General features: G+C 37.0%; 2 protein-coding genes across 3 annotated transcripts; one reads left to right on the forward strand and one right to left on the reverse strand.

Moving 5' to 3' along the window:
* Positions 1 to 353: 353 nt before the first annotated feature.
* Positions 354 to 1,871, reverse strand: LOC119191827. Of its 2 annotated transcripts, none has more exons than XR_005113539.1 (4): positions 1,798 to 1,871; positions 1,270 to 1,418; positions 968 to 1,097; positions 354 to 559 (listed from the first exon to the last, which is right to left on the reverse strand). XR_005113539.1 is itself a non-coding variant. In XM_037445698.1 (4 exons), the coding sequence occupies exons 1-4, from the start codon at positions 1,820 to 1,822 to the stop codon at positions 481 to 483; spliced, it is 363 nt and encodes a 120-aa protein (XP_037301595.1). In that variant the 5' UTR covers positions 1,823 to 1,865; the 3' UTR covers positions 354 to 480. The 2 variants fall into 2 exon arrangements, 1 of the variants encoding a protein (XP_037301595.1); XM_037445698.1 differs by having other exon boundaries at positions 1,290 to 1,418; positions 1,798 to 1,865.
* Positions 1,872 to 3,114: 1,243 nt separating this feature from the next.
* On the forward strand, positions 3,115 to 11,170 carry LOC115447073. Its single transcript, XM_030173989.2, has 5 exons — positions 3,115 to 3,599; positions 3,895 to 3,997; positions 4,185 to 4,310; positions 10,338 to 10,440; positions 10,987 to 11,170. Exons 1-4 carry the CDS (start codon positions 3,231 to 3,233, stop codon positions 10,409 to 10,411), a joined length of 672 nt encoding a protein of 223 aa, XP_030029849.1. The 5' UTR covers positions 3,115 to 3,230; the 3' UTR covers positions 10,412 to 10,440; positions 10,987 to 11,170.
* The last annotated feature ends 1,072 nt before the right edge of the window (positions 11,171 to 12,242 follow it).

Raw genomic sequence — 12,242 nt, forward strand, 5'->3', positions numbered from 1 at the left:
CTATGTATGTTCTTTATCGAAATGTTGAATGAAGTACATACATCGTATAATTTTGCTATCAAATTTGTTATTAGCTATAACGGTTTATTTCATAAACAATATAATACATTTTATTTAATTGATTTTAAATCTTACCCAACATGTTTGGTGTTCAGGGTAACATCACCTGCACGTAGTATATGCCTTAGGTTCGCAGAAGAAGCTTTGACTCCGATCCGATAACCTGCATGGAGCCATTGTGGTACATTATGTTCAAACACCTATTAAAAAAGCTGGAGAGGTCATTGGGAATGTAGAATAGTCGAATAGCTAAATAACAGACTTCGTACAAATAATAAAATTATTTAATGCAATACAATTACAAATATAATTAAAAATATTAATAATATCAAAATTAATACTAGTTCTAAATTAAAAGCATTATCTAAATTAAATGTAAAATCTAAATTATATAAACACGTGCTGTGTATAGTAATCGCATCAGCTGGCCCTCTTGTGCCGGTGCGCGTGCGCGTGCGCATCCATGCTCGCGTGCAGGTGGCGCGGGCACTGCATACACCTGACATTAATATTAATGACCGTTACTATAAGATCCCCTTCGTGTTAGTACTGGAGAGTTTTTTGTTTTAGTTTTTAGACTGGTACGGTGGTACGGTAAATTTGGATTTTTCTTCCATGGTAATTTGATAATGGATAAATTTAATTTTGCCACTGTAGAGCTTACAAATTTTTATACAACTGCGACATGGGCAACCAACAGTAAACGGTTACTCAGTATTTCCCTCAGCCTTTCCCTTATCTACCAGACGGACATCATCAATATAATTCCAGAATCTACTCTAGGATGCAATTTTTCTCGTTGGTTTACACTGTATTAGTCCAATACAATATGTTTACCATCAGGTGTCAGAACAAATATCAACCTCTGTATCCTTTCGGCTGCTCATACTAACCAAACTGTACTTACTTGGGATGCAGTTGGTCCCATTGCCGCATTTTCCTGCACATGTTCTGTACTTTTGCGTTGCTCTTGCCATGACGAAAGTCTGGGGTCTGCGTCCTTTTGCTATACTTCATGTGGCCCTGGTAAAAGTTTCCTGAAATTCAAAATAAAGGGTCTTAAATATTTCAAGACATCAATATGATCTCAGTCGAGCTGGGCCTAAATATGCAGTGAAAAAATTGGTTACGATGCTTTACCATAACAATTTTTTAGTATTATCTTATTATCTACTTAATATATAATTTCGCTCAAGTAATTATGCTAACCTATTATAAATCATTTGTACCATTTTTCTGTTTTTCGTGTAATGTGGCCTTATCGAAGTCCATTGGGAGTTGACTCTCGTGGTACTCCCTAGAGCCGAGCGAGCATGTCGACTGCGGTAGTCTAGACTCGAACGTTCGATCTATTAGACCTGACGAAAACAAATAAATTATCTTAAAAGAAAGTTGTAATTGATAATGGGACGTAAGTTGTTAACGAAAGGATTCTTTTTTGGGAATATTTAGGTTTACACATATGATCTAAATTAAAATAATATCACTTCGTTTGACTTGATGTTACGCAATAAGTAAGCAATGAATGGCGATTATTTGAAATACAGAATTCATTTACGAGTCACACTGTAATATGATCTACTATCTATTAGAGAAAAGATGATACGTGATGAACGAAACATATATTATAGAAAGAAGATATTGCTACGAGTGATAATTTATAATTTGTTGTAACTAAGAAAGCCATGCCGACATACTCAAGTATCTACGTTAAGAAAAAACAAATCCAACGCTCACCCCTCTCTTCGACAAACTCCAGCATGGAGACAGCAGTGCGCGCTTTACTCACAACTTTGTTAGTGAAACTTTTTGTTTTCTTTGTTTCACGTCAGGCCTGAAGTCACTCGATTCCGATACTTTGAACAAATCAGAATCCTAAAAAGACCAGAGTGCTCAATACCTTAGTATCTTTTGTATTGCTGGCGATTTGTCACCCGTCTTAGTAATTTTTAACCCTATTTCCCAACAATACTAAAGAAAAATAGATAAAACGGTCTTTACTACCTAACGTATAGGAGACCTAGCATATAGTATTTTATTGTCGACCAAGTATTATGTTAAGCTATATGAGAGCTAGCACTCATAGCACACGTAGGTGTATTGAGGCACTTACCGGCAACACCAGAATATCTCTCAACTCAGGTGTAACATCAACGAACTCCCAGAAAGCGCACACCTTCCTCTGAATGTAATCTGTATCTAGTTTATCATCAGGAGTGAAGTCTACTACCAGATGCTGTGCAAGGAGCGGCTCCCCGCACGCGCTGTCTCCGAACACGCTGAACGACCGCACCGACCCTGGCGGGTTACTCGTGGTCTCAAAAGTATCCGTGGTCATTGACCCACTAATTTTCAACACTGATGCCTTATCACTATTCATTACAAAAATCTTATACAAATTAAGTATAACGTTATCAAATGTTATAACATGACATATTGGTTTTGTTTTTATCTATGGATAAAATATTAGCTTGGAAACGGAAACATAATGAATAGGAAATTAATGTTCGGTGCTCTTTGTTTATATACCTATTAAATCTATATAAAATACTATTGATATATTTTTTTAAATTTTTTATTTCCCTTTTATTATTGGGAAGGCAAAGGGTTCTAGCCCATACAGCCTCGTCATTAATAGTGCTTTCAATGAGATTCAGTAAGATAAGGCCTAAGCCAATACTGTAGATAATTATTATATACCTTTATTGTCAAAACCATAGAGGGAGATGCATTTCAAAATGTTTGTTAAATAGTTCCATCTCATCTCTTAAAGTAAAATATAATATTCCCTGTAGGAAACTAAATAAAGTACTGATTAAAACGTCAATCAGGTAACCGCAAGGCACAAAACACAAAACACTTTCAGAAGCTTTGGAACAGCTTTATATAAAATTGGCAGCCTTCATACTATGTGTTACTCTAACAAATTAATTAATTTGACTAAGGTTCTACATATTAGAAGGTTATAAATATTACAACTTATAAGTTTCACACATTAAAACGGTAATCAAAGAGATTGTAATCTGACCTCCATGAGTTAAATATCCCAGAAGCCAAAAATAATTATGGTCATTAAATTGTCAAAACTAAAGAAAGAAATTGCATTTTCAGAAGAAGTTATATTATAAAGTTATATACCTAAAAAATAAATATTACAACACTTCATAAAAATGTACACCGACGCGAGCACACAATACGCTATAGACGAAAACATACCAAACAACGAACAAAATATCATCGATGAGGAATATGACAAGAGAAGCTACGAAAACAAACGCAATGACGCAGTTCTAGTGTTAAAAGAAGAGAAGAGTGAAGAACCTGAAGACATTCACGAAGCTGTTGAAGAATGGGCGCGGCGTTCATCTGGAGTGAGCGACTTTAACGATGTAGACTGTGGTGAGCCTGCAACGGGACAACACCTGAGAATCAACTTCGCGTTTACTGAAGATGATAACATAGAGCTGGAGAATAAGTGTCGCAGTTTTTGGAAGTTTATCGCTAGCCATCCACATTTGGAACAGATCAAGGTTTTGCCGGTGAGGAAATATGTTTCTGTGGAATAATGTCGTAAGGAGTAATTATAATTTAGGCGGTAAGAGTTGTTACTCAGTAAAACCCAGTGTTAATGCCCTCGCCATCCTGACACATGAGATGTTAATTCTCATTATATCCAGTAGTTGCACTACTACAATGTGAATAGTCAAATTTAAAAACTTTAAAGTTCGCGAATAGTTCAGTTCACTTCAAATTTTTACGACTAATATCGCAGTCTTCATGAATCCCAAATGAATTCTAAAACCCATATGATTTCCTATGAATAATGTTTAATAGACAAATGATGCTGAGAGCACATCTGCTGAAGATGCTGAAATAATAACGAAAATGCAATCGAATAATGCAGTGAAAACTGCAGTGCAGTGGATGGAACACGACGGTGAGTTTGATGTATTAGAAGTTCACAAAACGAGTTTAAACACAAATAGGCCATTAGGGTGATGACCGCCATCTAAATAATATTCCACATATCATTATAGGACCTGCTTTTACCTGCATACAGATATTTTAAATTTACAAGACGAAATATTTTTTATTATTTGTTTAATAAACTTATTATTTCGAAGATGTAATGAAAACTGCAATGAGAACGAAATTCAGGAAAACCTACTGCGAGCTGGATAGAGGAGATTACTGCGATGGGAGGAAGAAAACCCGCAGAAACTCCAAAATACAAATCAATGGACGTAAAGGTAGTAGTTATATTGCCAACAATGTATTAATTCTACAGAACAGAAGAGCTTAGATTTTTGATACAATAAAGTGTCGAGACAAGCAATTCGTTCGGTTGATGGTATACGCGAAGATGGCCTACGAGCTAAACAGCAATGTACAGCGTTCGTCACTGATACGTTAGATGTTAAATCTTATAACATGGTAATACAGACAACAACAATATATTTCATGTCGGGCACAAAAATGTAGTTTCTTGTCATGCAACTGAGTAAAGTAATTTTACTTACACAATCTACTTCTAGTTTAAACCAGTTAGAAGTGAAACATAAAACATCCCAGGGAGGGCTTGAATATTACCACTAGTCTCATCCTCACAAAAGCGGTGTGTACCTCACCAGATGGGGTGTGCATATTTTAGAAGCCGTTTACTCTTGCCCGTTGCTTCTAATCAGCCATGTTTAAACAACCTTGCAACGTAAATCGGACTTTGTAAACTGGGAGATACAGTTGAAATGGTACTGACTAGTGGAAATCACGTTTGAAACTTTGCTGGTATCATCGGATGATCGTTTATGTTGAAACTAGGCCTTACACAGCCGCACAGTGCTAGTGAAGTGTCGGGGCCGTTGTAGCAGTACTTACAGTAGATTAAATAAGAACAATAAATAAAGTCAACAGCAATTAACTTGTTGTAACCTTATTATATTCCTGCACCAGTTATGATAATAAACGGGATAAGATTAAGTTGGTAAAACAGATTCCGGCATGGCCCTGGACAACCTATTCCACTATTTTGTTAATTCTAAGCTTGGTGACAGCGTCAGAGTTCCAATGACTGATGTGTGATCACATTCCTACAGTCCGACGGTGTTTATGTTGCTGCTGGTCATTAAGTATTATCATAGTCATCATGTTTCAAACAAGCGGTAAAGGATTAGTGTTTTATTACGGGATCAAGAATTTAGTCGATTCGTATACAATTAATTAAGTTGTTTGTTCCTGATAGGGCCTCACTGTCTCACCACGGCCGAGCCCTCCACGGTCGATGTAGCAATAGCTTTAGAGTAAACGATCTGTGCAAACCGTTTGGAAGTCAATGCGACTACCAGTAACGGGCGTTACGGTTTCATTTACATGAAGAAGATATTAACATTTGCATTTAGTTGCATCCAACATATCCTCATAACAGTATTATTATATTACTCGTATTAATGTGGTATTTTCATAAATGATATAGCCATGTTGTGGTAATTTCTATCCAACTGTGTTCTACCTTCTTTGCCATTCATTTCTGGAATATATAAATTGTAGAAGTGGTATTTTACCAGGCGCCTTAATCTTCCTCCAATGTGAGGCTGGAATAATATAAGTTTTCACGCTCTTGCATGCAGATACAATTAGGAATATATTTTACGAACAGTCGCCTACAATGTTGTTAACCCTTCAGAGGGATCGACACTCGGGGGAATTGTGTTAAAACCAAAACTTGGATCTTAAACCCAGGATCTCGTAGTGTAGTCGTAGTAGTCTTTCAAAACTGAGATATTTTGTTTAGTTCATGTAATTAAATTGTTAAAATAAACATTAAATAATTGTTCGAACCAGTCGTGACTCCGGTCAGCACTGAGACATAAATATTTGCTGAATCAGTGAACAAAAACCATTTAAAACAAACGAACACTAAAGTATATAGATGATTTTAAACAACCGGACACTAATAGAGTGTTTGGCAATACGGAAACAACGACCCCGTTCGGAGCTCCCGCGGGACTCCGGGTTTAGTCAAATACCGAACGCGCAATTATATTGTGTTCATTCTGTGAAACTGAATAAACGAGAGCAAATATGGCGAAGTTAAATATGTGTAGGTTTATGCTATTATCCTGAAACAGTACATACCGGAGAGGTAATGCAAGTCATGCGAGGAAGCCATTTTAAATATTACGTCTTATGCTCAGAAATACATCAATTTTAACTTTAAATTGAAACGAACTCTGCATGCACACTTCATGCACATAACACTACCCCATTTTTTACGGCATAGACAAACAAACGAGTGGAATACCTTATATTGGGTTATTTCTATTGCGTTGTGTATCGCGTGATTATATCCATATTCTCAAATAATCCGGACTGAATGCGGGCAGACCAGAGTGGAAGGTAATTTTTAAATAAAACTATACTGTAAAGTAACGCAATCCCACGGGAGCCTTTAAATGTTTTATTTCCGGTAAAAGCTGCCTGATTTATAGTCTGCGAGAGATATTCAAAGCTCGGAAAAATCTAGACTATCCTAGCCTCGTGTTGCGTGAACACATAAAAATGTATTAGCCATTTTAGTATATCTAAAGAACGTGGTGTAGTGCATACGTAAAAGGAATAAGAATTTATGTGAACTTTCTTTCTCAAAAACCTTTGTGTAAGGGGTAACTCTTGACTATTCGCCGTAGTTACTATACCCCTGGAACTCGTTAGAACAAGCCACTGTCACAGGTTTTTAATGTGTACCGCAGTCTCCATTCGGTCAGATAAAAACATATTATCTGCCAAAATTAGTTCTGAGGCCAAGCAATAGTGCAGAATTAATAGCGTTTTATTATAACCAATATCATTATTATTAGATTTGCTATTGTTTCCGGGTGACGAACAAAGGTCAATATTTTTGAATTGTTCTGGGACCAGATAATATTGCTTTCGACTCGTGAGAAAAAAAAAGAACGTATCAAAGTATTTTTATCTTTCTTTCATTTCATCGCTTGCCACAGTCACAGATCTAGTCATACTTGGCTGACAACAGACCTGGAGTGATAAATAAAATCGTGTTTTTAATAACCCACTCGTGATTATGTCATATCAGAGGGTGTAAACATTTGCCAGCGGTCGAAACTGTGCATGTTTCATCTCAAATGGCCATCGGTATCTGTACAGAGTCAATAAAGGTTGCGTGCCGCTGTCGGCCGTGTGTTGCCAGATGTCCGGAAACTTCGGACTATCCGGAATTGCAACGGACACTGGCCGGATGTTGAAATGTTTTGTTAAACTTCTGTTAAAGTCTGCACTATGTATCGTGCGGGAGCGAGTTATCTTTGTTGTTTCCTGTAAAAAAGTTCATGCGATACTAGCTCTGTCAGTAACTTTGTCGGAGAGCAATTTTCATTCCGATAATGGTTAGGTTAGGTTAGTCATTGCCCAGTAAACGTTGTATACATGAAAGAACATGGCGCTTTATCAGAACCATTTATATTTTACTTCAGTACTGATGTCAGATGTTCGCGTGAGAGGATTTGTGACCTTCACGGTTGCAGGGTTACTTTTATCTCAACAAATGTCAAAATATAATTTAAATCAAGAAAACAAAAGGTTGTTAGTTGAGGCGTTAGCAATATAGTTCACTATAATGCCATGTACATACATACATACATAACATCACACATTTTATCCCTGAAGGGGTATGCAGAGGCGCAACTAGGGCACCCACTTTTCGCCAAGTATGTTCCGTCCCATGATGTGATAGGGGGCGAGCCTATCGCCATATCGGGCACAAATTCCAGACTCCGGGCTGATACTGAGCAGAAAAACCCAAATATCACTTCGCCCGACCCGGGATTCGAACCCAGGACTTCAGAGCGCTATTGTACCGGACGTGCAATACAACTACGCCACCGAGGCAGTCATGTACTAGTACCGAGTAATGCCATGTACTACGTTTAAATTAAAAAGGTACGGTTTACGAGTTGGTGAGGTCTCGTTATTCACTTGAAAAGGGTCCCTCATTCCTAGAATTTTAGGGCGTTTCATTTAGTGCCAGAAAAATGTTTAAACCTAGAATGTTGGAATGTGGGCGCGTGATTGGTGCAACCCCGGCGCGCCGCTGTCGAGGGCTGTTTAATTACGGGCGAGAGGATGTGGGTGCGACAGCCGCCGGCCTCCAAACTGTTGTACCAACTACGCACCTCGTTATGAGGCCTTTTGGTAATTTCAAAATGATGTTATATTTGTACAATTTAGCTTGAAACTTGTGACAGCTGTCGTTGAAGTCACGCCTATAAAGTACCGTATTTGGACGGTACAGTTTATGTGCAAAAAGATTAAATGTTATCGATTTAGTAAACAAAATAAATCGTACTGAAATAATTCTTTGCAATCAAATTAATATAGGTTGAATGATAGTGAATAATTATTCTAAGTAATTATTCATTTCTTCTTTTAAACTTCATAAACTGTAATTTCTAAAATAAAGCCATAAGAGTTGCAATAATCGATTCGTATGAATAAGGCTGGAAGACACTATATATTAAAAAAAATGTGTATTTTACTAAATAGGAAGTCTCCAAAAGCCGCTCTGGATGCCTCCATGACTGTGTCTAACTACCCCTACTTGCAAACCATTATAACCATAGAAATACTTTACATTACGCCCAAATAACTGGATTCCATCTATAAAACATTCTTGCCACGCGACCTGTTAATAATAATTAGCAGAAAACCATAATTATTTTTGACGTATTAAAACACATTTAAACAGACTATCCGTCTTCATTTAGTTTTATCCACACAGTATGTGTCTACGGACATTGTAGGTGGAGTGTAAACTGTACTAAACCAAAATTAGTCACAGAGAGTGGAGAGCTGCATGTATGCATTGTCAATTGTTGAATAACTTGATTTTATATACTGTTTACACGTTACGACTATTATAAACAAGTGAATATATATCTTGGCGCAAAAACACCAAGTTTATGCATACATATTAAGTTTACTGAGGTCGGAGTAGTTTACAAAATTACAATATCTACCCACATTTTACAATTATACAAAAAATTAGGTCGATATTATAACTTTGTCTTTTTGGACGACTAAGATATCAGTCACCCCCGTGATCATGAACGCTTTAAAATCTTTGAAAGGTTAGGAGAAAATTATAATATTACTAGCGGACCCGACAGACTTCGTCCTGTCAAAAAGATTTGTAATATGACAGTTTTTTGTTCCTATCTATTTTATTAGTCACAATGCGATATCACTTTTGTTGAGTTTCAGAACGCGACATTACATTATTATATTCTGTGCTCCAACGCACACTGCTTTGATGTTAGGAACACACCTACACTGCTTAGACAACAGTGAACTTTATACAATAGCAATAAAGCTCAAATTGACTCTACGTATTAGTTAGAAAACGTTTGTATGGGATAAAGAAAAGGACTGTTTTTAGGGTTTTTCCGGCAATTATTTGATATTTTCTCGCCGTAAAAACCATCCTTGAGCTTCGACGAAAATAAAAAAAAAAATTGGCCAAATTGGTCCAGGCGTTCTTGAGTTATGCGCTTACCAACACATTTAGCGATTCATTTTTATATTATAGATAAAAAATCGCGATAAATACCGTAAAAATGGTTTCTATAGAAAAAATCTTTATTTTGGAATAAAATAATTTTCTGCACAAGACAGTTTGAAACAAGTTTTTATCTCTCTCAGATTCACACTGTTACAGTTTAATACTCTTAGCTTGCTTGATCATCAACGACTTGACATATACAGTAGCAATACCGTCCAGAGTTTGAAATTATATCAAAACACTTATAGTATTCAGACGAAGTTGAGCATACGATTTCTCACCGTCCAATCCGACAAAGTCGTGACTAGTGTTGTGCTTTCAGTAATGAATTAACACGATTGTGTCCGAGATGGGCACGTGTCGGTGCCTTCGTGAGCGTCGGACGGACACAGCAATCAGGTCTCTTGTGCGTGTCATTTACATGCTTCTAAAACTACGCAGAATCTATTTGAATTAGAACATGTACACCCTCTCTTGATGACCGCTTCAGAATAATTTAGACGTATAATTTCATTTGTTAGTGAATTTAACTTGAGGATTTGACCGGAGTAATCCGTTCCTTGGATACAAAGTAGGTAGTCTACATTGCTAGGATATTGTAGCTTTCTATTCCTAAAATTATTTATAATATTCGTGTATTTGTCTGAGGATTATTCCATCAATCTGATTTCTAAACCAATATGCTTATTGGTTGGTTTTGTCGAAGGTGATGACGTCAAGGCGTTGAGTGACAGATCCAGGGTGCCATCTGCCGACGAGCTGAAGACGATCTGCCAATGAATGGACGAGTGGGACGCGATACATCCGCGGTAAGCAGTTTCATAGTGCTAAAAAATGGGTCAAGACGGATGAGATGGAGCAAGAATATTGCTTCGGTTCGGTAAAGTGATTATACTACAACAGATAGTTAGTATAGTGCAGGTAAATATTATGTTGGCAGGCAGGTGACCAGAATAGTCCTAGTTTTCGTAGGTGTATATCTGTTCATCACATAAGGCGACCTGTCGGAATGAGTGGCTATGGTAATATGTTTTTGTACGATTGCTATCCAATCTAGAACAAGAATCGAGAATCTCTTATAACTAACTTATGTACGATGATTTTACTGTCAACGAGTTTGCATGAAATAATTACATTTTTAACATTATCATATTACTTGTTAAGTTTTATTTCATAAAATTCCTTACGTTGGATAAAAAAATACAGTTTAAACTGATGGCTCTAGGAGGATAATATTTACCACACGACTTCCAATTGATTGGATTCCATGAATTCATTCCAGAGAGAGCTAAATCTTATGAGACGCTCGGTTATTTTAACAAAATTGTACAATTTCAATGTTGTTTACTTTACAGCTGTTTGGATCCGCCTCGACACCATGTCATCAATAGCACATTTTAACGTCCCAGATCTTCTAATCTTTTAATTGAATAGAGTGAAGAAGAGTTGATTTCGTAGAAGGGTGTTTATTTAACATACATAATTGAATGTTCGTTAGAAATAAAGTACAAAATTAATTTGGGGAAACCATTAATTACTTAGTCTGGCCATAACTACTGTTACACTTAATTATAAAAAAATATTACATTTGAATTTCGAATCTGTCATTTTTATACGATTGTTCATTGTGTTTTCTCATTTTGGCGCCAATACATTGTAAAATATTTTGCGATATTAAAATGGTGTGGGGTGATAAAGAGAACCGAATCGCTGTGATAGCATTACACAAAGTAGGTATGGAGCCAAATGCAATTTTTAAAACTCTCCATACACTTGGTATTAGTAAAATGTTTGTGTACCGGGCTATTAATAGGTACAATGAGACCTCCTCTGTTTGTGACAGAAAAGATCTGGCCGTCCACGTAGTGTTCGTACGAAAAAGGTGGTCAAAGCAGTAAGGGAAAGAATTCGAAGAAATCCTGTCCGAAAGCAAAAGATTTTATCTCGGGAAATGAAGATAGCACCTAGAACCATGTCGCGTATTTTAAAAGATGACTTAGGACTTGCAGCCTATAAGAGACGCACTGGCCATTTCTTAACTGATAATTTAAAGAAGAATAGGGTGGTAAAATCGAAACAACTACTGAAGCGGTACGCAAAGGGAGGTCACAGAAAAATTTTGTTTACGGATGAGAAAATTTTTACAATTGAGCAACATTTTAACAAACAAAATGACCGTATTTATGCTCAAAGCTCTAAGGAAGCTTCCCAATTAGTCGACAGAGTGCAACGTGGACATTATCCGACTTCAGTGATGGTTTGGTGGGGTGTTAGCTATGAAGGAGTGACTGAGCCATATTTTTGTGAAAAAGGTATCAAAACATCGGCACAAGTGTATCAAGATACCATTCTTGAGAAGGTAGTTAAGCCCCTTAACATCACCATGTTCAATAACCAAGTATGGTCCTTCCAGCAAGACTCGGCGCCGGGTCATAAAGCTCGGTCCACGCAGTCTTGGTTGGAATCGAACGTTTCGGACTTCATCAGAGCTGAAGACTGGCCGTCGTCTAGTCCCGATCTTAATCCGCTGGATTATGATTTGTGGTCAGTTTTAGAGAGTACAGCTTGCTCTAAACGCCATGATAATTTGAGTCCCTAAAACAATCTATAC

Source organism: Manduca sexta, unplaced genomic scaffold, assembly GCF_014839805.1.
Source record: "Manduca sexta isolate Smith_Timp_Sample1 unplaced genomic scaffold, JHU_Msex_v1.0 HiC_scaffold_1963, whole genome shotgun sequence".
Taxonomy (NCBI): domain Eukaryota; kingdom Metazoa; phylum Arthropoda; class Insecta; order Lepidoptera; family Sphingidae; genus Manduca; species Manduca sexta.

Excerpts from the sequence above, each read along its gene's own strand:
- LOC119191827 (XM_037445698.1), bottom strand. The coding sequence starts at position 1,822 with ATGCTGGAGTTTGTCGAAGAGAGGG. Across the intron at positions 1,098-1,289 it reads ACACGAAAAACAGAAAAATG|GAAACTTTTACCAGGGCCAC; the intron begins GTACAAATGATT and ends TTTGAATTTCAG. Across the intron at positions 560-967 it reads TGGGACCAACTGCATCCCAA|GTGTATGCAGTGCCCGCGCC; the intron begins GTAAGTACAGTT and ends TATTAATGTCAG.
- LOC115447073 (XM_030173989.2), top strand. The coding sequence starts at position 3,231 with ATGTACACCGACGCGAGCACACAATACGCTATAGACGAAAACATACCA. Across the intron at positions 3,600-3,894 it reads AACAGATCAAGGTTTTGCCG|ACAAATGATGCTGAGAGCAC; the intron begins GTGAGGAAATAT and ends AATGTTTAATAG. Across the intron at positions 3,998-4,184 it reads GCAGTGGATGGAACACGACG|ATGTAATGAAAACTGCAATG; the intron begins GTGAGTTTGATG and ends ATTATTTCGAAG.